General features: G+C 48.5%; 1 protein-coding gene across 1 annotated transcript in view; it reads right to left on the bottom strand.

The window, feature by feature from the left end:
* Positions 1-22,093, bottom strand: part of PLB1 (phospholipase B1) — a 104,948-nt gene extending 82,855 nt beyond the window's left edge. Inside the window, exons 1-13 of the mRNA XM_059078669.2 lie at positions 22,088-22,093; positions 21,867-21,962; positions 20,542-20,614; positions 19,313-19,371; positions 15,718-15,758; positions 15,092-15,135; positions 13,227-13,317; positions 12,619-12,670; positions 10,584-10,670; positions 3,828-3,890; positions 2,963-3,042; positions 2,023-2,098; positions 985-1,089 (exon numbers count right to left, since the gene is read on the bottom strand). Coding sequence (XP_058934652.1) covers positions 985-1,089; positions 2,023-2,098; positions 2,963-3,042; positions 3,828-3,890; positions 10,584-10,670; positions 12,619-12,670; positions 13,227-13,317; positions 15,092-15,135; positions 15,718-15,758; positions 19,313-19,371; positions 20,542-20,614; positions 21,867-21,962; positions 22,088-22,093 — 873 coding nt within the window. The remainder of the gene's footprint in view (positions 1-984; positions 1,090-2,022; positions 2,099-2,962; positions 3,043-3,827; positions 3,891-10,583; positions 10,671-12,618; positions 12,671-13,226; positions 13,318-15,091; positions 15,136-15,717; positions 15,759-19,312; positions 19,372-20,541; positions 20,615-21,866; positions 21,963-22,087) is intronic.
* Between the last annotated feature and the right edge of the window lie 2,695 nt (positions 22,094-24,788).

A 24,788-nucleotide genomic window follows, 5' to 3' on the forward strand; every position in this document is an offset into this window, starting at 1 on the left:
GGGTCCTGCTGCACCCAGATCCTATCTCTCAGTCCCTCCCCATCAATCATGGCGGGAACTTATAGGCTCAGAGGGGAGGGCCTGGAGGGGCACAGCACACGTCTGCCTGCTCTTCATCCTTGTGGGATGTTCAGTACATACTGAACTAAGCAGCAGAAGGGAGCAGGTGACAGGGAAGTGATTCAGGTATGGTCTGTGTAGGAGAGGGGGACGGGAACTAATATTCCTCCTCCTATTAAACTACTGTTTAAACATCACTGAAGTCCTGGAGGGACAAAATGACTCCAATAGCAGAAGCCAGGAGCCTGGAGGGAGGGGCTGTCCCAGATGTACTGTGCTGAAGCCCCAGAGGCGTCAGAGACCTTGCTGAGCTGAGCACGTGTGCACCCACCACAGCGCTTGTGGTCTGTACGGCCCCCCAGGGCTAAGGGGCATTTGCCCAGTGACCCGGATGAGGAAACAACTCAAAGTACCCTCCCTTGCAGGGATAGATGTGGAGGAGCCCGCAGAGGGAGAACTGCAGTGTGGTGCCTGGAAATTCCATCCTGAATAGTCACCATAGCTGAGAGATACTGCGGGCTTCCAAGAACCAGGCACTGCTCTAAGTTCCTCACATGTATTTAATCATCCTGACAACCACTCTAGCAGGCAGAATGTTAATAAGGGCCCTGATTTCACAGATGAGGAACCAAAGCACAGAGAGTTCAAACAACTTGCCCAAGGTCACACAGCCGGCCCATTCCAAAGCCAGAAGCCGTCTGGCTGGAGTCCGTGCTCTTGACCTCTGGGATGGCTCTGCCTCTCGGAACCTTCCTCACGGGGCTATCCAACCCCACTGGGAAGTTGTCCAAAAAGTATAAGAGAACGCTGCAGCATTTCCCCCCGAGACTACACATCCTGGGCTCGGTGAAGCTCAACTGGGTTGGGGCATCTGCGGAGGAGAGGGCAGGGGAGGGAGAGGGTGTGGGCCAGGCTCTCACTCACCGAGGGTGGCGGCAGGGCTCTCTCGTAGAAGAAAGGCTGGAAAACCACTGCGAAGGACTCCTGCTCGTTGTACTTGCTGGAGGCCAGGAGCTGTTCCCAGGTTTCCTGAAGAAAGGAGCACCGGCGAGGCTCAGCCTGCCCCATCCTCACACCAGGTAGTTCCCAGCAGCCCCCAGGTCAGAATCACCCACCCATGCTATTCTGAATCACAGGCTATTTGGAAGCCCCCTCTCATCCCACACTTCAGGGTCCTTTGATTAACTAAATGAGGTTCTCATTTTCCTCTGAAGTCCAGCGTCAGGTAAGACCTGAGAACTATCCTCTGGGAGCTCAAGAAGTATACGCCAGCCCAGTATGTAGCTAGGGTCCTCCCCACTCTCTCTTCAAAGGCTGAGTTCTGTAGAGGGATATGCTATTAACCACTCAAAAAATGTCATTTCCAAAGCGAGAGACATGACATACAGCTTCATATAGAAAACTGCTTATACAAAACTGCTTCTTAAATAAAAATCATCACGTTAACACACGTCAGTGGGAACCACGCTTTGCGCTGTTTGCTGGTGGGGACGGAGGCTTCCGCTGAGCCACCCGCACTGTCTTGGGGTCTCTCCTATAAACTAGATGCACACCTTCAGGATCCAGACCGTAGTCTGGGCTGCAGTCTGGGCATAAGCCTAGTCCACCAGCCACAGATGCAGTGGCAGAAGGGGTGATGACGACCAAAAGCATCTCGGAACGATCTGCAAAATTCTTCAGCATCTTTTACCGTAGGTACCACCCCCCCACCTCCACTTCCATCCACTCCCACCCCCGCAATCAGTAAGGCAGCTCCCATTTTACGTGCAGGAAAATCAAGTCAGCACCTGGAAGTGACCCAAGAGGAGCTGCTGTCTTTCGCTCCTGACTCTCAGCTCTGACTTCAGCTGGTGGGGGTCCTACGTCAGCAAACGTGCAACCGAATTGTTCCCACCATCCCTGTTCTCATGACCACCTGCCCCTGTGAGCCAACAGGCAGCGAGTGTCCCAGAGCGCACTCACCTGATAGGCCCACTGGGTCGCAACCTTGGACAGCCGCGAGGTCTCCCCTGAGCACCGGCAGGGCCACGCCGTGGGACTGCAGGTTAAGACAGGCGGGAAGTGAGCGTGGATGCCGCGTGGGGCCGTTTAGACTCCCTCTTGGAGGAAGGTGGGGCTGGGGGCACTAGGAGTTGCTTTGGGAGCCGGGGCAGGGGAAGCTGGGAGTCTTAGATGGCCCAGAAGAAGGAAGGAAGGAAGCACACGTTGGGGGAGAAAAAAGGGTTCGTTATGGAGACGCTCTCTCACTTCATCTCCTGATGCACCGCTTCCCTCACTGCTCCTCCCCCAGAAACCCGCCTCCCGTTCTCCCTTCCCCTACTCTGAGCCCTTCCTTCGCCTTTCTTCCTCTTCAAAGCCCCCCCCGTCCTCTCTGCACTGTCCTCTCCTTTCCGTGGCCACCACCTACAACGCCCCTGCCCTGACTTTATCCACGTGAACTTCTTTCCCACATGCCCAGCCAGAAATCTCAGGACCTGGGCTCAGAAAGTTTAAATTCTCTGAAACTCTCAGAAATACATGGGGATCAAGTTGTGGGAACATAAAATACAATTAGGCTAAACTGTCTTTCCAATTTCTGGAAGTCATACTTCTTGGCTTATAGCTGTTTTGCCCAAGCTGTTTTTTTAAACTCTCAAGTCACTCTGGTGGGGGTAGGGCACCTGTCACGACGTCAACCAGGCTGCATATTTCATCCTTTAACTCAGTCCCCAAAACAATGGGCAGAGGGCCCCTTCCGCTGCCCCCCGCTGGCTGTGTGATCTCACACGCGTCGCTTTGTCCCTCTCCGACTCCACCCCTTGGGTCCGTTGATGCGCGTAAAATGCCCTACGCAGTGCTGGGGGTGTGGCAGCAGTCGACAGCTGCTGCTGTGGCAGCAGTCCCTTTTCACTTCCCTTTTTACCTGAGCGGAGTCCCCTGATGCCGGCGCGAGCCCCTCAGAACCTCGGAGAGATCCACCAGGTTCACAAATGCTTTGGGGACCTAGGGGGATATGCGGGGCGAGGTGAGCATTCGCCAAGTCATGGTCACAGCCCTGCGGCCTCTCTGGAACCCCTGGTTTGAGCCTAGTCTGGGGTCTGTTTGAGCACGACGGGAACTCTCCTTGGTTAAACAGGCGGGCCCGTCGGGACATGGTTGGTTGGGGTCCGTTCAGAGCTGTCAGCTCTATCGGCTGTGCCATCCAGAAATGTGTCATTCACCGCCCCTCCTGGTGGGCAGGGCACCTCCCCAACACAGGGCGGCAAGACCCAGTGGTAATGGGACCGTGGGCCCTCTTCCTCCCTAGGGACAGACGGGGACGGTGAGAGCCCAGAGCTCCCCTGGGATTTCCAGGACCTGCAGTGCTCACACTGGTCACTTAGGGAAGCCTCGAGAGTTCCCAAGGTCCCTGCAGGCTCCAGGCCATCACTGCCCCAGACACAGAGCCGGGCCTCAGGAAAGACCGGGTCACAGACACCCCAGGGAGGAACAGGGCTGTATCCTCCCTCCTCCCCGGGGGGGCCCTCTTAGTAACATCCTTTGCAAGAGTGAAGAGCTCTATCGGTGACCCGTGTTTTCATCAAAAGCACTCCAGAGCCTTCCCTTTCCCTGGGGTCTTGGTCTCCCTCCTGGGAGTCCGTTTCCCCGTCCCGGTGGAGGCCATTCGAAAGAAACCAGCACCTGTCCCACCAACCCACGGAAGGGCAGCTTCTCCCGGCTGCTGCAGGCGCCCGGGAGGGAGCTCGGGGTGCGTGGTCCCGCCAAGCTGAGGGAGCTGCCAACCTCACCTCCCGATGCAGGTACTCCAGCGCTCTCGTCAGCCGGTCCATGCTGCTCGTCACGTGTTTTTGCTGTGGAAGGAGAAATGTTCTGAGTGTGGGTGGGGACAGGGGACACGGGGCAAAGATGCCCAGGCTCACGCTGGCCTGTCCCTTCCCCTCCCCAACCCCCCATCCTCCCTCGACAGAGATGATAGTAACGAAAGCCCCATCCAGACCCCAGTTTCCCACACACAAGTGTAGGGTTCCCAGAGCTTCCTGGGATTTTTTGGTCCATTCTCTGACTTCCCCAACACATCACCCGCCAGGAAAAAAAGTAAACTCTCCCAAATGAGAAGTTCCGTGTCAGGGAAGGGCAAACCCAAGGTCAAGGCAATTCTAAAGCTCATATGAGGGATATGAGACCAGGTTTACTCCCAAAGACTGGTGGAATCACTTTGATCTGAAGAAAATCAGGTCCAAAGGGGGAACGCTTGGATTTAGGGACCCAGATGAACCTCAAAACTTCCACATGGCGCTCTTATCAGATCTTTCCCTGCCACATCTGCCCTAAGAAAAGGGCTCCTGTCACTGAGTATTTAAAGACACCTTCTTCCCACCCAGTTCCTTGCAGGGAATGAAAATAAACAAAGGACAGCACTTCAAAAAAACGACCCTGGTTTACCTTTTCAGTGTAAAAACAAAACAAAACTAAACTTTGCAACAAGACAGATTCCTACGCTGCCTGCACACCTGCTGTCCCCTGAGGCGACTTGGCGCAGACAGGAAGACAAAGCAGGCCTAGCAGCCGCTCTGTTTCCTGGGAGGCACACAGACACAGGCGGTGACTCTGGAGACAGCTGCCCAGCAGTCGGGCTGGGACTGCGTGGAGGGCAGCCTCCCACTCCTGTGTCCCGGCTTTGGTGCCAGGCTGTCCTCTGGAAGCCAGTCCAGCCCTCTCTGCTACCATAGCCAGCAACAAAGCCTTCTGTCTCATTTTTTCTCTCCCTGAGCATGACATCAAGCATCACACTTTCCGTTCTTAGGAGTCATAGGAACTTTGGTCTAGAAAGGTCCTCACTGCCTCTATTATATTGAGGGCACCCCTCTTCCCTCGGGGAACCCCTGTACAGGTCTCCTCGGACTGCAAGACTGGATTTAGAAACCTCTTAGTCGAGGTGCTGATTCACTGCTACAGAGTGTATCAGGGCCCGCCTAGGCTTTCCAGGTATTGAATGGTTGTCCTTGGGGCACCAACTGTCCCTGATCCTTAGTGGAAGACATGATGCTCCTATAAAATGTCCCCTGCCTATAAGGTCACACATGATAAACTCCTCCATCACTCGACGTCAGGAAAAAGCTTATTTCTTCAAAAGAACTTACACATTTCCATATTTTGCCCCCAGAATCAGAAGAATGCTCTGTTATCAAACATGTGCCTGCAACCAGACTTAACTTTTTCTACCAAGTTATTTATCTGATTTATTCCAAGAAGTAAGATTATTCAGTCAAAAGACACAAACGCTTTTAGGTTTCTTGAGTCATATTGCCAGCATGTCCTCCAAAATGCTGACACCTGTTTCTAAAGGCATCTGCAATGAATAAATGGGTGTATTTTTGAAATCAAGTGTTGTCATCCATTAGATACCTTAAACTACAACTTGCTTAATAAATAATGAACTGTAACCTGCCTTCACTGACCAAGCTCACTTTAATTGTTTTTATGAAAACTTGCGTGTCCTCCAAGCATTCCACAGTCTAAACAATAAGATGTTTGCCCAAGTTGTGTTTCAGGAACTTGGAGTCAGCTGTTCACTGGCTCGAGCTCCAACTGGACAAGACTGGTTGAGACCTCCAACTGGGCGTGTGTTGAGTGTCCCATCAGCGACCTTCCGACATCAGAGGGCCCAGAACTCCACCTTCAGAACATGCCAACACTACCATTTTCTGAACACGCATCCCATGAAGAAGCATGTGTCCCTTGAAGAAGCATGTAGCTTAGTTGCACCTGCTCAGAACAATTACCTCACCTTTTTCTTCTCCCCAATCGCCTATCCCCCATATTCCCCATGCAGAGGATATTTATGGGATAAAGAAGCAAGACTGCCCTGCTTCTTATCCCATAAATATCCTGAGGTGGATTTGAGATTTGTTCTCACATCTCCTCACTTGGCTGCCTGGTGAATAAATCCTTTCTTTCTGCAAACCTCGGTGTCCCAGCATTTGGCCTGTCCATGCATGGGGCAAACAAACTTGATTCAGTAACAGATTTTTGCAATGTCAGGCTTTGTTTTTGTTTTTCTTTTCCTTTATTTTTTCTCTTCTTGCAATTTTGTTCTTACTCCAGATTACTAGACTTTAACTAGAGAGAGCAGTAAGCAAGAGTCCAGACCCTAAAAGCATCCCTGTGTCACTGCTATGAGCCAGGTTACTAGTTACCTCTGAAGCACCTGCCTTTGAATTGCTGCATCCACCATAGCAGCCCTGAAGAAGCACCATCACTGCCTAATGAATGGTTCCTGGTCTTACTCTCTTATGACCTTGGCCTTAAGAAATCCCTAAAGAACAAATGTGGACACAAGCCCTTGTCTATTCCCCATGAAAGGAGCCCAAAGGTCCCTTAGGGGAGGAAAATTCCAGGCCCTAAGTAGGGCAGGACCGGAGTTTAACGTTTCTTCTTAACAATAAAATACCTTTTTCTCATATGAACTATTTCAGGAAAACTGACATATGTATGCCACAGTTAAAGGCAGAGCTGCTCTGTGAGGTCGGGTGGAAGCCTGGAGCCCACAGTCTCAGAGCACCTCCTGTGGCCCCTGGGACTCTGCAGAACCACCCCTGAAGGAGAGGCCATGCCTGGGATGTGCTTTGGGGATGCAGAAGTGCTGTGTAAGAGCTTCTCAGATGGGGGATCCGGGTTAGCTGTGGCCAGAAGCGCCACCAAGAAGACTAGGAGGTGAGGGGAGGGTCTGGGCTGCAGAAGCAGGAGGGAAGGGAGGAACCGGCCAGCCCAAGCCAAGGAGGCTGAGAGCCAGAGCCATGAGCCACAATGTCCTTTGGAGGAAATGGAAGTGGAGGTGGGATTTATTCTAGGCTCCGAAGCCTTGGTGGTCTCTGTGCAAAAGGAAAATCAAGACGGAAGGAGAAATGCAATACAATGGGAATTTGAGTGGATGATAGTAAACATCGCTTCAGTGAGTTCAGTTTACAGAGATTAAGTCACTGGTATGTAGCCATTTAGAAATCAGGAGTGGAGCATGACTACTTTTGTCATATGTTTACAACCAATTAAAAGTGTGAGGTTCTAGATCACCTCTGTGCTTTGTGACCGCCTGGGGGGGTGGGATAGGGAGGGTGGGAGAGAGGGTGATGCAAGAGGGAGGAGATGTGGGAGCATGTGTGTATGTATAACTGATTTAGTTTGTTGTAGAGGGAAAACTAACACACTATTGTAAAACAATTATACTCCAATAAAGATGTTGAAAAAAAAAAAAAAAAAAAAAAAAAAAAAGTGTGAGGTTCTAAGTGTGAATAAACCTAATCCATATGTATCAACATGACTAGATCCTGAGGGAATTTCACATGCCGACAAAAAATCATTGGCTTTGATAACAACAAGTGTTGGCAAGGTTGTAGGGAATGGGTGCGCTCAGACACTGGTGAGAGTATGTGATATTGTGATTTGTAATACGAGGTATATATTTGGTCTTTGTCCCCTTTCACGGCACAGAGCTCATAAACCATTGGAATTTCCTAAGTGATGAGAGCATAAAAGTGTATTTTGCTATGTTAATGAGGTGACTTTGGGACTACACCTAAGGATGGGGACTGGTTGCCAGAAGAACCAACCCTGGGATCGGGGTTGGAATTTTTAGTCTCCCTGCCCACGACCGCCACCCAGCCTGGGGCTGGAAGTTGAATCAATTGCTGTTGGACACTGATTTAGTCAATCCTGACTATGTAACGAAGATCCATAAAAGTGCAAAAGGATGGGTTCAGAGAGCTTCCCCGTTGGTGACCACCTGGAGGTGCTGGGAGAGTCGCCCACCTGGAGAGAGCAGGGAGGCTTCTCGCTCTCTCCCCATACCTTGCACTATGCATTTCTTCCATCTGGCTGTTCCTGAATTATATCCTTTTATAAGAAACCAAGAACCTAGTAAGTAAAATGTTTCCCTGGGTTCTGTGAGCCACTCTAGAAAATTAATTGAACTCAAGGAGGGGCTTGTTGGAACCTCCAATCTATAGCCAGTTGGGCAGCTCAGGTGACAACCTGGACTTGGGATTGACATCTGAAATGGGGGGTGGGGACAGTCTTGCAGGACTGAGCTCCTAACCTGTGGGATCTGATGCTGTCTCCAGGTAGATCGTGTCAGAATTGAGCTGAATTGTAGGACACCCAGCCAGTGTCTGAGAATTGTTTGGTGGCATGGTAAAGCCCCTTATATGTTGGGATTGGTCCCAGGATATTAGTATATAAAGGTGTTTAGCTCCTTTGGAGGGCAATTAGGCAGTCCTTAAGACTTAAAGTGTATGTATCTGATGACCAGCAATTCTATGTTAACGAATCTACTCAAGGCACTTTCTTCAAACTGCTTTGATCATGACCCACAGTGTGAGATATGTTTCACATCACAACCTGGTACACACATATCTATATATAAATGAAGCAAAAATAATCACCAACCAACACTTACCTTACTACATGCAATGAACTCTAATATTTTATAGTTGATTCTAGTCTATTTCTTTTTTTTATAATTTTTGGTGACATTTGACCCACTAATATATTTCAACCTATAATCTGAAATATAATAAATTACATTGTAATTGAATACAATGAAATATAATCACTGTATTTAGAAAACCACGATGTTCAAGTAAATGAACAAGATTGTTTATATTAGTGGAAAACTAGAAACACCTAAATGGCCATCAATACAGAAATAGTGAAATAAAATGTAGTAAATGTACACAGTGCGATACTATTTAGCAAGTAACAGGAATAAACTCAATCCATATGTATCAACATGACTGGATCTCAAAAACACTTGATTAGTGGAAAAAAATTGTTCAGTAGTACATACGATATAATACTATTTATGTTAAATCTCTCTCTTATATACACACCCATAAAGGAATACTAGGATTTACAGATATGCAAAAAGTTTGGAAGTAAAAAGAGAGAGAGGATTGGAGGTGGTGGCTAAAGGGTATTTTAGCTTTAACTATAATGTTTCATTTTTTAAAAGAAGAAAGCATCTGTGCATTGCTTGTGTAACTAAAATTTAATAAAAATAAATAATGCATAAATGGACACATGCACACAGGAATACATCATGTATGTATTCAAGAATGCATGTAATGTATTGAAGGAATAAATACACGAAAGAATGCAAGAATTCACATAGGAATGCTTGAACACAAGATAAAATATATGGAAGAAATCATGAATGAGTGTAAGTATCAATGAATACATTCAAATATTAAAAAATCAAACAAATGCTAGCATGAACAAACTCATCATAAATACAATAATGTGTGCTTGTATGTAAGAAGAGAGAATGAATTGATGCAGGAATAGATAACTTATGGATGGATGAATGGATGCTTGGATGGATGGATGAGTGGATATGTAGAGGAATGCAGCAATGCCTAAATGCTTGTTTGAGCATTCCAATGCATGAATGGGTAAATTCATGAGTAAACGTTGGTGTGCGCAATGGCCAAAGTGCAGGGGGTGGTGCAGAGAATAAACAGGGCATGGAAATTTCACTTGGTATGGGAGAAAACAGAGGTGAAGTAGAATAAGCTTCAAGATCTATATGCCACAAACCCAGGAGATCTGCAGGAATATTGTTTAACGAGAGCTGATTAGGGAAGGTGGGCTTCTGTCAGCATTCTCCCAGGGCCTAACATCACTAAGGGAGGGGATTTTGGTGGCGGAGGAGTCATGGGGCATTTGGAGGAAGGCAAGAGTACGTATTTGGGAGAGGGGCACAGAAAAGAAGAGGACAGCATCTCAAGAAACTTCACCCTTGTCTGTGCCGTGGCCTGGTGGAGGCCCTGGAAGGCTGCTGAAAGGACAGTGGGCAGGTAACTGAACTGCAGGGCCAAGTGGCAGGACCAGCTTGGTGGCAGTCAGGCTTCAGGCTCCAGAAGAGTCATCTGTGTGCCATTTATGTCACCATAGCCTAGGCCTCTAAGCCACCCTCTCACTTTCAATTGATCCTAACCTGGACACTTGTCAATAAAGACGTAAGTCATAGTCAGTCACCCACATAAATATTTTAAAAGTCACATGTTTCATATCCCATTCCTGGCAACGCCAAAGAGCCTGCAAGATATAGTCTACCTAATCAACAACTAGACAACTTCCCACTAAAACTAGAGTTCATGATGGACTAGAGTTCAAGAGGTGTTATCAAAAGTACTGCTTTATTTCCTAAGTTCAGCATTCAGATGAAATCAGAGTTAAAAGAGGCAAAATGATTTTTTAACTAGGAAGCGGATTTTCCTCAGTTGCAGAACGATCATTGACTCAGCTTGTCTATACCATGGTTTCCTTTTCCTGAATGGTAAGGATGGTAAGTTAAAAATACCTCTCCCTCAATATGTTTCCTTGAGCCCTTAGATATCTGTCTGTCTCTCTACCTGCCTGCCTGCCTGCCCTAACTCTGAAACAGGTGCTATCAGGCCCAGCCTGCCAGATGTAGATCAGGCAGGTTTAGTTCCTTCTGCACCCACCCCGGCATCTGCAATTCCTCTGCCTCCCAGCCTGTGGTTTACCTGTTGGGCGGAGGGACACAGGTGACACTGGCTAGTGTTACTGAAGAACACACTGATGAGCTTCCAGTCGTTCTGAAAGTCAAGTTGCTGGAAGAAAGAACAACAGCATCAAAAAGAGATGGTGGTGAAACCTGAAGCCAAAAGAACTGCTTTCTTTGCATGTCTTTCCATTTCATACACCCACTCCCATAAAACCATATGTATGGACTTTTTTCCCCCAAAAGGAGATGTATACGGTGGGAATTTAAAGTGGTATAAACTGCTCTACAAGGCGGTTCGGCAAAATTTATCAAAACCTTTTTTTTTTTTTTTTTAAAGGGCTTACCATCCGATCCAAGCCTTGTTCGTAAGAGTCAAAAATTGGAAACAGGGGCTTCCCTGGTGGCGCAGTGGTTGGGAGTCCGCCTGCCGATGCGGGGGACGCGGGTTCGTGCCCCGGTCCGGGAGGATCCCACATGCCGCGGAGCGGCTGGGCCCGTGAGCCGTGGCCGCTGGGCCTGCGCGTCCGGAGCCTGTGCTCCGCGGCGGGAGGGGCCGCAGCAGTGAGAGGCCCGCATACCGCAAAAAAAAAAAAAAAAAAAAAAAAAAAAAAAAAATTGGAAACAATATAAATGTCTAAAACAGAGGACTGCTGTGTAAGTTGTGGAACGCTCATAAGACAAACCACCATGTAGTCGTTAAAATGATGCTGGAAACCATACTGATTGTCATGGGAAATAGGATACCGAGAAAAGCAGATTATAAAAAGTTTCTACATCTAGTGACGTCCCTATTTTATAAAATATACACAGATAAACGTGCTTGGAAAAAATATGGAAGGGAATGTACACCAGGTTGGGAACAGTGATTCTCTCTGGGCATCGTGTTTAAGGATGGTTTTAATATTCTTCTGTTTGTGTTTTCTGATCTTTCTCTAATGAACATGTGTTATGTGGAACAAAAAAATAAACTTCTGATTTTTAAGAGGCAGCATGGTGTTCTTGAGGAGCATTGGCTATGAATGAGGCACTTTAGATTTTAGCTCTTAACTTGCTGAGTGAACTCGGACGGGTCACAAGACTTTTTGGGACTTCATTTTCCTCATCTGTAAAATTACAGGACTGCATTCAAGACCTCCTAGCCATTTTCCAGCACGTTACGACCATTCCAGAAATTCAGGAAGTCTCTTGTGAGGAGGAAACCAACGTTTTACGGCATCACTCCTGTAATTGTCCCTGTCCTGGTATAACCTGGAATGACCTGGCTTGAACGCCTGAACTCTTTAATGAATGCGTGACTGGCCTTAACAGTGGTTTCCCTTGGTTCCAGTGCTCCAGGCTGAGACCCTGGTTAGAGCCAGCTTGGTAGCAAGGCTTGCCTTGATTTGATACTTGTTCGTAAGGAGAGCACAAAACATTAGAGGTGGCTAATTACAAGCCCATATGTGAGTTTCTGAGTAAAGAGTGTCTGAACGTCTAGAAGAGTGAGGACCAGGGCCCCAGCATGTATGTTACAGAAGCCTCCACCCAAGAAGTCAAATGGGTATGGTAATTAATAATGACAGCAATGGCCATTTCAGTGACCATGACAGCTGCAGGCTTGCACTGAGCACTGCCTCTGTGCCAGGCACATCCAGCACCTCACTGAATCCACCCTAAGCCCTGTGCTGCAGGCCCTTTTATTACTCCCATTTCATAAGTGGGAAAACTGAGGCTAAGAGAGGTTAAGCGCCTTACCCAACAGCACACAGCTAACAGGTGGAAATTCAGGATTCACACTCCAACTGGTCTCCCTCTGGAACCCAAGCTCTCAACCACCTCGTGGAGCAAGAAGTTATTTAGCCCACCTGCTGACTTCCGGCAGGACCATATTGGGAACATGAGAAGTGGCCCTGGATTTTACTGGCCTCCAGAGAATCACCAGGGGAAAGGCAGTCCCGGAGGGCCCAGGCCACACTGGTTGCCTAGTTCAGGGCATGATGGCCCCGGGGCGTCAGCTGCCTGGTTGCCTCTCAGCAAACACAGATGGCCCCCAACAGAGTCCGATGGATTCTTACCTGGTTCTCTTTCATGTTCCTCACCAGCTCTTTTGCCTGAATCCACAAGTCTCTGCACAGAGGGAGGGAAGCAGAGAGAAAAATCAGTTAAATACAACTTCGTTGAGGGCAGGAAGCTTGCCCCTTGCCTCAGCCCACATGCCAGCCTCTGAGCGGGAGGCTGCACGACGGCACTCCTGGGTTCTGGAGGGCAGACATTGACCTGATTTTTATTTATTTATTTTTTTTTGGTACGCGGGCCTGTCACTGTTGTGGCCTCTCCCGTTGCGGAGCACAGGCTCCGGACGCGCAGGCTCAGCGGCCATGGCTCACGGGCCCAGCCGCTCCACGGCACGTGGGATCCTCCCGGACCGGGGCACGAACCCGCGTCCCCTGCATCGGCAGGCGGACTCTCAACCACTGCACCACCAGGGAAGCCCATGACCTGATTTTTTAAGTTAGGCCCATCAAGCAGACTAAAATCAGCGCAGGAGATAAGTTTCGGCTTTAACACAGATCTCTAGCTTTAAGCCTCGGACTCTTCCAGCCCCCCACCCCAAATCCTCCCATCTAGAAACCCAGGACTGACAGGAGTGCACACCCTGCAAAGTGTCAGAAAAAGAGCTTACTCAGCACCATTATGGGGTACCACTCCCTTCCCAGGGCTGCAGATGGGCCTCAGGACAGACGGATTGAAGTGTCTGATGATATCTGAAAGGACTAAAGAGAGAGCTGGTTTGAGGCTGTGGTCTCGGCCTGCGGAGGTCACCTGTAAACACTGATCCCCTTTGGGGCGGGGTACCAGGGTCATCGCCCCTGTTCCGAAGCATGACCTGCCTCGGGCTGTGAGGTCAACCTCGTAGCAGGCCCCTAGAAGTAAACGGAGGTGAAAAAAAATGAGCATTCGTCAGGTGCTAGGCCAGGCCAAGTGCTAAGCACTTAGGTGTGTGTGAAGGAAACCTGAGGCTGGGGGAAGCCAAGCGAGCTCTCCAAGGTCTCGGGGCTGCCTGAGGCGGCTGGGATCTGAGCCTGAGCTCTCGGACACCAAAAGGCTCTTCACTGTCTTGCGCTACTGACTCGTTAGGGAAAGTGTGCTGGGACAGGGACCCGGGCAGGCTGCCTTCCCGCCACCCTCCCTCCTCCTGAGAGTGACAGCAGGGGCGGGAGATCTCCGGGGAACACGCAGAAAAACTCGTCCCAGAGCTGACAGCCAGAGGACCGCTAAAAATAGTGCTGTCAGAAGCAGTTAGGCTGCGTCTTGCTCCCCAGAGAGGAGAGGGCAGAGTGCGGAGAGTGTCACGGCAGGGGGGTTGCACGGCCCCAGCCCAGTCCCCCTTGCTTTTGGCCCCCGTCCGCCAGTGCCTGGGGCTTTGTGGGAATGGAATCCAGGAGGCGGCTTTAGAGGGGCCGCCTTTGAAGGGAGCTGACACCGTGCAAGCAGCAGATGGGGACCCCCCCCTCCCACTTGGGCCATCGGTGTCCTCTCACCTGTCAATCAGATCCTGGAGGGCTGCATACCAGGCCTCTAGCCTCTCCTGCTGGATGGCGAGGGCTGAAGGCAGGACCAGTACCTTATTTATCCCTAGCCTTGCAGGGAGCCTCATAATTCAGGCCCTTGGTGAAATTCACCGGCTGAACTGACAGGATACCAGCTACCTCGCTCGTCCTCACGCTCTGCGAGGTGTCAGCTCAGCAGAGCATCTGCACTGTCGCCCGAGTCTCCTCACTCTAATTATGGAGTGAAAAGTGGTGTCCCTGCTCTCGCCTTTTGAGCACCAAGCATAGGTGACTCTATCCACCAGGCTAATTCAGCCGGCGTTAAGGGGCTCAGGGGTTCCAGGATGACTTAATCTACTTGCAAGGGACCTCGGATATTAAGTGAAAAAAAACCAGGTTAGAGATAGCAGATTCCTAAGCACATTCATACATAAGAAGGCCAAAATGTTAACAATGATTATGCCTAGATAGCAGGATTACAGTTGGTTTTCATTCTCCTCATTTCATTTTCCTGAATCCAACTGAGATATTTATTTTGTAAGTAAGGGAATTACTACAAAATGAAATAAACTGAAAATTAGAGCTGGGTCTTCTCCTTGGTGTGATGGGGGGTTAGGGGGTCGAGGCAGCGAATGGTGGACAGTTTCCCAAATGAAGTGCTGTTTAAGTCCAGCCCTGGGATCCCGGGGGAGAAGAAGCCTCAGGACTCTGGTCCAGCCACCCCCTGACCCCTTTCCCATGTCTCCGAAGCTTAACCCAATGTCTCCTGGAGTCTCTTTGCTCAGGGACCCTCAGATACGTTTCTCATGCCTTCCTTTCAGGGAATGTGTCTTTTCATACCCTGGCTCCCTATCCGTCCTCTCAGAATGCCTCACCCTTTCCTCAGGCTCTGCCTCGAGGTGGCCAATAGGGTACATCCTCTTCACTAATCGAAACGCTGCTGTGTCGGGAGGGACAGGGACAATCTGGATTCTGGCCATGAAAACACAGAACTCACCGGTCACCACTCCCATGCACGCCTGTGGCTCCTCGCTTTCAGTCCTGCAAGTAGAAGCAAGCATATAAGCCTCAGACTGCATTTGTCGCCTACCAACCCTTGCCCCCAACCGCTGTGGTCTCTTTCGTAACAAGCGTTGGCTCAGCGTTGCTCGGGTTCTGGTTTATCCTTCCTGGAGACAGAGACACACCTCGGATGGCAATGGAGTCACCAAAAGGGGGTGAGCAGGTCTGGACCCTCCTCCCCGCCCCCGTTAGTCTGGTCCAAAGTTGGAAGAAGATGCAGACCCCGTGTTGAACGAGCCTGACCCTGGCCCGACCCTGCTAGCTTCCTCCAGAGCGGAGCAAGGAGACTGGAGGAAGGAAGCAAGAACCCCACATTCGGCCTTTCCCACTTTTCCTCCCTTATTCCCCTCATTCGGGGGATTCCCGGGCACGGGGAGTGTTGGCCACAGAGGCAGGCGGCTGCATTCTGGTCCCCACTCCGCCGCCTGATCCTAAGCGAGCCTGGAGCGGGTGTCTCCTCCCTGGACCTCGGGTTTCCCTGCCAATGAAGCAGGGAGATGAGAGCGGATCAGCTCTGAGGCTCCGCTCAACTCTGTTGCTCTGTGGTTCCAGGACAATTACCATTCTTGCTTCTCCAGGTCATCCGTCCCTGAGTCTGGAGGCTGGAAAAGATGCAAGGTGTGAGCAGCCAAGCCAGGGATGGCTGCAGATCCTGTCCTGGGGAGACCCCAGCTGCCTGCCAGACACCCCCTCCCACCCACAAAAGGGAACCCGTGGATCCAGAAAAAAGCCAAACCCAACCATGCTCGTTTTTCAGGGAGGGAAGAAAGAAGGTTAGGTTTTCTCCAAAGCTCGTTGGTTCAAACTCACAGCAATAAAAGGTATAAACATTTTCTTCAGAATAGAAAACTGGGTGGGAGAGCCTAGACTTAAATGCATCTCTGTAGAATATTAACATCCCACATAGAAATAAAATAGATTGTTTTATTGTGATCTTCCATAATCTAAAAGGTATTTGTGTATTGTTTGTCTCCCTTGCCTAGAATGTAAGCACCATGAGGGCAGGAATTTGTGTCTCTTTTGTCCTTGGTTATATTCCTTGGACCTAGAACAGTGCCTGACGCATCATAAGTACTCAATATATACTTGTCGATACTAATTTTTTTTTTTTTTTTTTTTTTTTTTTGTGGTATGCGGGCCTCTCACTGTTGTGGCCTCTCCTGTTGCAGAGCACAGGCTCCGGACGCGCAGGCCTAGCGGCCATGGCTCACGGGCTTAGTTGCTCCGCGGCATGTGGGATCTTCCCGGACCAGGGCACGAACCCGTGTCTCCTGCATCGGCAGGCAGATTCTCAACCACTGCGCCACCAGGGAAGCCCGATACTAATTTTTGATGCTTGGGATGTGCTCAGTACATAGAAAGTGCCCAGGACATATTAGCTGTTGTCCGTAGTATTATTTTCACAGGTTCTGACACCAGTTTTCTCTCTCAGAACTCCTAGAAGACAGTGTCTGTGGTGCTGCCAGGTGATGCTGTAGCCACACTACCTACACCCAGCCTGCTGTTGCTTCCCTTCAAAGGACCTGCTTGTCCTTAACAACCCAGCTCCAATGACAGCCATTCAGTCTGTAGAACTGGGCCACACTTCTGGAGCCCTCTTGGGAGGGTAGGCTGACCATGACCTTCCTCTAACTGGGGTGGAGTCCTCTCTACTTTCTCAAGAAGAGGGAGCTTGAAAGGAAAATTTCCAGGGAAAGGTAACACATTAAACAGAAAATCACACACAGATGCAAGTCAGGGAGCGTAAGGATGCCAGACAGGAGAAGTCCCGAGGGAGGCCAGCCTCAGGGCCCGAGGCAAGGGGGATAGGCTGTGCCCAACCAAACGGGACCTGATTGACAGCAGAGGTTTCCCTCAGAAAAGCTGGATGGGGGTGGTGAGGGGAAGGAAAGGAGATAACAAGAGGAACAAGGTGGAGAGAGTGCGGGAGAGCTCAGGGAGAGGTCACAGAGGGAAGGCTGGGACAAACCCAGCAAACTCCCATGCCACCATTTTGCCCACTGCCGCCATTTTCTCCCCACGCTCTTCATTGGCTGCCTGTACTGGAGACATACAAGTAAGTGAGACACAAGCCCTGGCTTCGTGGAATTTGATATAGTGGATTATAACCTCTCTGATGTGGAAAATGTCTGTGACTCTTAGTTAAGGGGAAAAAAAAAAGTCACAGCTAGTATATTGCAGTATAACCCTATTTAGGTTACAGACACACACACACACACACACACACACACACACACACACACACTCACTCTCACTCTCTCTCTCTCTCTCTCTCTCTCTCTTACCCTATATGTTGGAGAGCCTGTGTGTGTTTATGTTGAGGCAAGAGAATAGGAGATGTGAATAAGATCTTCAATATTTTATACTATCTACATGTGCTTTGATTTTGTTCTTATACTGAACATGTATCACAAGTGTTAGTTTGAAAATAATTTTGATGAATCTGATCTTTAACGTTCTGTGAGGAAAAGGAAGTCCAGAGCAACGAGGCAAACACGTGCTAGCGACGGACACAAGTGAGCGATCGGCCTTGGAGACAGAAAGCCTCAGGAACTCGAAGCAAAAGCATCAGCCTTACAGACTTCTGTCTTTTTCATTTCACTGTCTTCTATTATTTTTCCCTGGTCTGATGTCTTTTATGAACCAGGCTAAGCTCACGACAGCTGACTCTCAGGGCAGACAGAGGAAGGTAGCCTCCTAAGAACTGCGCATTCAGGGCTTACCCTGAAGGCTGAGGTGCCCGTCAGTGTGACAATAATGATTCTGGGGCTAGGAGACCGGCATGGACTGAAACCGCCTCCCAGCGCCCTGGGCCTCGGGCTCCCGGGAGGAGAAAGGGTGAGCTAAGTGACAGCAGGAGACGTGGGGCTGAATAATTCATGAGCGAAAGAACTCTCTCAGAGCTGGGACCAGACAGTGCAAACTGTTGATTGGTTTAACTTTAGAAACCTGACTTGGGGTGGAGATTTCCCTGCAGTGAATTTTCCTGCCCAAGGAAGGAGAATTTGTGTCCTCCAGCCGGTGTCACACGTTCCTGGCTCTGCGATGTAGCGATCAGCATGCAGGGACACACAGGCTCGGCGGGCTCAGTGTGCTCTGCGTGACATGAAACCTCTTTTCTCATTATTCCAATTTCCCCCTTCACATCCCTCCTACTGGGAAACCTCCACCTTCACCCTCATACACACACACACACGCGCAGTCACATGTGCAGTTTTAACACCACCATCACAGGTAGAACAGAACAAGGGTGGGAGCCCTGGCTGCAGATTTCACTGGGCCCTGGTCAGTTTTCTAATGTGAAGTCCCATCCTTTACACACGGCTGGCACTGTGCGTGGGGTAGCAGGACGGGGCTTGCAGTGAGGAGGCCGGCTGGGCCCGGGGGGCAGGGGCTGAGGCTGCAGGGGGTACAGAGTGCCGCAGGGACACAGGAGGACGTGGGGAAGGATATGTGGTAGGTGGAGGCAGGAGGGGACAGGCAGGGGTGTCCTGGTTCTGGTGCAGGAGGTACAGCCGGGCCCCAGGGCAGAGCTGAGAACAACTGATTAGTTGTCTGTTTGGCTGGGGGCTGCTAGGACTTGGGGGGCAGCAGTGCTGAGACCAGGGCAGGTGGGACTGTGGGAAGCCAGGACTGACTGCGGAATCACAATGGCAATTCCGTTCTGCTCTCCAACCCTCTTCTCTCTCTGCTCACCTCCTCTCTCCTCTCTCTTTCCATCCTTCCCTTCTTCTTGCTTTCTTTCTCTGTTACCTGACCATATAGAACAATACCACTTACAACCTATTAGCAAAGAAGAGTGTATTTTTAAACATTTACCATGCAGGTAAGGACATTTTTGTTCTTTATCTCATAAAGAGAAAGTTTAAGAGATTACTTTTAAAATTCTGTGTGACCTTTGACTTAATTTATCATTAGGTTTGATTTTTTAATGAAACTCCAAAAGTTTCTTCATCCTAATGTAAAGGGAGGCTTTCATTTCATTTACGACAACAACAACATCAGCTCAGAACCCTAGATTTTAGGATGTTTTCCAACTCAGAGAATGCTCTTCTCTCCCCAAACAAAGCGTTCTGCCTGGTTACTAGGAGCTCATTCGGAAGGTCACCAGTCCCAAACCTTATACCTCCCACCTCCATCTCCTTGACAAACTCACAGTTTCCACATTGCCAATGGCTGCCACAAGTTTAATATCAGAAGGGCTCAGAGAGTGGACTGCAAAGACAAGAACGCATGTAAGAAGGTCAGATCTATATTCCCCACGATGAGGGCCAAGGGCGCCAAATGGGAGAAGCAGACCCATGTCCCCCACCCCAAGGACAGCTACTGAGGCTGCGTCTGTTGGCCGTGGGAGTGCGAAGCTGAAGATCAGGCAGTTGCTGGGAGCCCTGGAAACCCGCTCCAAAGAGGCTCACTCCTCTCTGGAGGCCGCTAACTGGACTCAGTATCTCCAAATAGGTGTCCCATGGAAGGTCACTCACAGCTCTCATTTCCCTCTCACCTGGCCCTCTTTCTGCCTCTTACTTCCCTCTATCCCTTGGCTCTGCATTTCTGGGCTACCATTAATGAGTGAGAGAGCAACAAATTAAAATGAAAACCATCTGGGTTCAAAAGGGTTCATGTTAGCTTGAAGGACTCAAAGCCTGATCACACATAAACATCAGATACAAGCTGTATGCAAATGGTACACCAGGAAGCCTCCATGACCTACCTGGGCCCCCAGCATCCTTAGAATTAAGTTTCTTTAGAAACCGCTGATATATTCCTTGGTCATGTTATGGGGGCATTCAAGGTAAGCCTCCTAAAGAAGCCACTTCCGAAGAAGTACATCAATTTCTTTTTCTACCCACATTCTTTACATGACAGGATAGTAAGAAAAGCATGCTTAACTGGAAACCCTGGTAAGTCAGTACAATGCAAACATAAACAAATCCACTAAACGCAGTTTAGAATGCAGCCACATAATAGGATAAAGCTGGGGAAGAGGACCAGCTCAAGAGCAACATTCATAGCATCCAGGTATTAGATAAATGTAGCCCATTATAGGAATATTATGTCTAGAGCTGCCACTGTGGCTACATTACAGGATTGGGGGAAGCATGTGAGTGACCGAGCTCCAAGCCTCACCTCCTGTGACACGGTCGCCCTCACCCAGGCAAACCACTGTGGGGTCATGTCGGTTTTATCTCTGCGTGGTATGTTGGGCTGTGTCCCTCCATAGGAATGACCGGGGGGGGGGGGGGGGCGAAAGAGGAAGGACTAAGGATAGGGAAGCAGGAAGACTTGAACAGCCAAAAAGTGCAAGAGGAGTAGTGCTGGAGCCTCTGCTGGCCGCACCAGAGAGAAGACGCTGGCCTTCCTGGCTCATGGCTCAGCGTCACGTACCTGAGTTAGAAGGCACATCAGATCCTGACTTCTTTGCGTTGCATGAGAATGGAAAACTCTTCAGGCTCTGCCACTGAAACCGAACATCAGAAACATCAACTGCCTCGTATGGAAATATTACAGGTCCTGAAAACTTGGTGTAGAAACGACCATGTACTTGTTGTACTAGGCTCAAAATCCAGAAGCAACAATTTTCCAGAGTCATGTTCTTCTAACCCCTTACCCAGGTCACCTAGTAAAAGGGGACACCTGCCTATTGACAATGATTTTAGCAGATGGCAGTTAAGGATACCCCAGAACAGTGGGGTGGAGAGGGAGGCAGGATAAAGAATAAGAACAATTCTTGGACTAGTGAGAAAGTTCTGGAGATGGATAGAGGTGACAGGTGCGCAACAATGTGAATATACTTAATGCCACTGAACTGTATACTCAAAAATGGTACATTTTATGTATATTTTACAATAAAAAAGAAATCATTAAGAAGAGACCCAGTATATCTAGACTGAAAAAATTTTAAATCTATTCTATCCTATTCTGTTTTTTGTATCATCTGCTTTCCTTCTTTAAATTTGATTATTTACACAAAAGTAGGTATATGAGGCATTACGCTATTTGCTGCTGGTAACTGGATAAAGTGGAAACTGGGAGACTCTCACATTCCCACTGGAACGGAATGTGTCCTAAGCCCAGAGGGGCTGCTGAGAGCACAGGAGGGACTGCGTGACCAGTGCTGGGGTCCTCAAGACCACTTGGCTTCCTCAGATGCCCGTGAAAATCCAGAGCAGCCTCTGCTTCTGTGAATCACATGGAGGGCTTTGGGAAGGGAGATTATATGTTTTCTCCCCAGAATTGAGAGTGGAAGGGGAAATACTCCAATGGGGGAAAAATGTGCAGTAAATGAGTTGCTTGACCACATCTCTCTGTCACAAGGAGACACAAGTTAATTTCTCGTGAATTACCAATTTTGGTAAGAGATAAAGCATTTACTCTCAACTCTTATCTTGTAAATGTTCTGGGAAGATCTCACCCAGATGCCTTCAGAAAACTCACAGCATCTGCTTCAAGGTTCACAGAGATAACCAGCCCATCTATAATCTTTTCAGACCCTTCTGGGAACCACCTGCTCACTCTGCAGGGAGGATGAGCCCCAAATTCCAGGGGATACACTTGTGCTCTGCCAGGCAGCCCGGCTGTCCCTGGAGAAGCCACTCACCTAGCCCATTCCCTCAAGGTCTCAGGGAGGGAACCCGCCAACTTGCATCAAGCCTTAGATTCCCCCTCTAGAAGGGAACTCACTCCCCCTCCCGTGAGGACAAAGCCCTGACCTCTGGCCATAGCTGCTCTTCCAGTGTGTTCTCTCCAGGGGAGGTGCGGGCCTGGGTAGTTCCTAAAAGCAAGCAAAAACACTTCAGGTTATTTAGCTGGAAATTAACTCCCACCCAGGTTTGCAGCTCTCGTGCCCTTCCTTCCCTACCCGACCTATGTGCCCTGCTCAGTAACATCCCTTGTGTTAGGAAAGTCCAGGTTCCATTCCTCCAACTATCACCTCCATTGTTTGGGACACTGTGCTTCCATTAATGCAGGCTATTTATCAGAATCCCCAGGCTGAAAAGCAAAAGTGCTACCTGGGAGGGGTCAGCAATAACCCTATATCATTCATGGGCACATTACCACAGATGCCTTTATTGGTTCCTTAGCGAAGGGCGGAACTCTCCGGGAGAGTAATGTTGGACAAAGAGCTGCTGTTGTTTGGGGATCCAGGACAAATGAGGGAAGGCAGAGGACATCTGGGAACAGTCTGAAGGTGATGTGAGCTTAGGAGCTTAGCCATAACGATACACAGTAGCTGGACAGGGGCTGTCTCCAGTGGGCTTACTGACTGTGAGGCAAAGAGGAAGAAAAGGCAGGTGGAGAGCTGCTAAGACACTGTCCTTGTCCCAGCTTACTTTGGGCCAGTCTTTTAAAACTTTTAATTTTTTTTTTTTTTTTTTTTTTACTTTTAAAAAATATAATATATGTACAATGAGAGACTCATTTTATAAGCGAATGAGTTTTCCCATCAAACTTTTAGCTACAGAAGTAATAGTGTAGTGTACAATAACAGCACTCGTTTTAAAATAAAGGAACCAAGACAATCACCCACGGTGCCACTACCCCTATAGCCCAAGAGTGGTTTCATATGCTCACACCCTCCTGTCCACCATCAGGCTCCCGACCAGTCACACTTTTTATTCAGTTGTAATCAACGTGGATGCAATGTTGTATCCTACAAGCTCCCTTTAATGTTGTATCATGAGCTTTTTTTTCACACTGTTACATAATCTTGATGCTTACTTCAACACCTTCAAGAAACATTTATGATACTGATTGGTAATCAGAGGTCTGGCTCCCTTGCTTCCTCTGGCTTCTGCCCACCCAGTTCTCTGTCCAGAGCGCATGCTCCTTGTAAGGGCATATCATGCAAGAACCCCCAGACAGCATCAGACAAGGCTGAAGGGAGGCCTGACTTGGGGGAGAGGGCTTGATTTCTTTACCTCACCCTTCTTTTGCAGCTTTACTTTTTGACCCTGAAAAGAATTTATCTGGAGTTTCATGAGGAATAAGAGTATATTTCCATTTCACACCCACGGTGAGATCAGGCACTGGTTTCCACCTCGGAACTCGTAACAGGAATGTTGGTTGTATCCTGCCCCCAGATCTCAGTGACCCTTTTGAAATGCCCGGAAGAAATGCTTCCGTGCAGAAAGAACCGCATGATGGGAAGGTGTTGAGGTGTGGGCAAACACCGAGTGCTTGGAAGGGCTGGAGCAAAGCGTTCATAGCTGGAGGGGAGGAGAGGGCAGGGCAGGGCAGATGAGGCTGCACAGACAGATGGCAGCTGGGCTGTGGAGCTGTGAATGCCAGGCTGCTCCACAGGCAACAGGAAGCCATGACCAGTCTTTGAAGAGATGACTGTTAGGGTGTGTTTTAAGATGGTCATCACTCTGGGAGTAGTGGGGTAGGTGAATTCGCAGGGCAGAGATTTGAGACCATTTTGGTAACATTGTTTTTAAGCCAGGATAAAAATGTATATGGTAGTCAACACTTATATGCAGCTTCTAGGTGCCAGGCACTGTTCCAAGCACTTACGTGAAATAACTCATTTATTCCTCACAACAACTCTATGAGATAAATGCTATCATCCCCACTTTACAGTTAAGAAACAGGCCCAGAAAGGGTAAGTGACATTCTAAAGGTGACACAGTGAACACTTGGTGATGGAAGGATTTGAAAATGGGCAGTCTGGCCCCATGGACTGTGCTCAGAACCAAACTAAGTGTAAGTCACAGCCTAAGATTTAGACCAGGGCTCAGCAAACTTCTTCAATACAGTCAATATTTTAGATTTTGCAGAATATACAGTCTCTGTCACAAATACTCAGCTCTGCTGTTGTACTGTGAAAACCACCATAGATAACATGTAGACAAATTATAGAGACATTTGAATTTCATATAATTTTCACGTGCCATTAAATACCTTTCTTTTTATTTTTCTCAACCATTAAAAAATGTAAAAACCTTTTTGGATATCAACAAACTGATTTTAAAGTTTATATGGAGAGGCAAAAGACCCAGAATAGCTAACAGAATATTCAAAGGAGAAGAACAAAGTCGGAGGACTGACACTGCCCAAATTCAAAAGTTACTATAAAGCTATGGGATGATACTGGCAGAAGAATAGATAAACAGACCCATGGAACAAGAGCGAGTGCCCAGACACAGACCCACATAAATAGAGTCAACTGCTCTTTGACAAGAGTGCAAAGGCAGCACAATGGAGAAAAGACAGTCTTTTCAATGAATGATGCTGTAATAACTAGATGTCCACGTGAAAAAAAAAATTGATCTAAAAATGTAAAAATCATTCTTAGCTCACAGGTCATAAAGAAAGCGGCAGAAGGCTGAATTGGGGCCGTTGTTTGTGAACCAATGTCTGATCTAGACACTATTTTTGTTTATAATTAATTTTTATTGGAGTATAGTTGCTTTACAATGTTGTGTTAGTTTCTATTGTACAGCAAAGTGAATCAACTGTATGTATACATATATCCCCTCTTTTTTGGATTTCCTTCCCATTTAGGTCACCACAGAGCACTGAGTAGAGTTCCCTGAGCTACACAGTAGGTTCTCATTAATTATCTATTTTATACATAATATCAATAGTGTATATTTGTCATTCCCAACCTCCCAGTTCATCACACCCCCCGA

The sequence above is a fragment of the Kogia breviceps genome, chromosome 11 (assembly GCF_026419965.1).
Source record: "Kogia breviceps isolate mKogBre1 chromosome 11, mKogBre1 haplotype 1, whole genome shotgun sequence".
Classification (NCBI taxonomy): Eukaryota; Metazoa; Chordata; class Mammalia; order Artiodactyla; family Physeteridae; genus Kogia; species Kogia breviceps.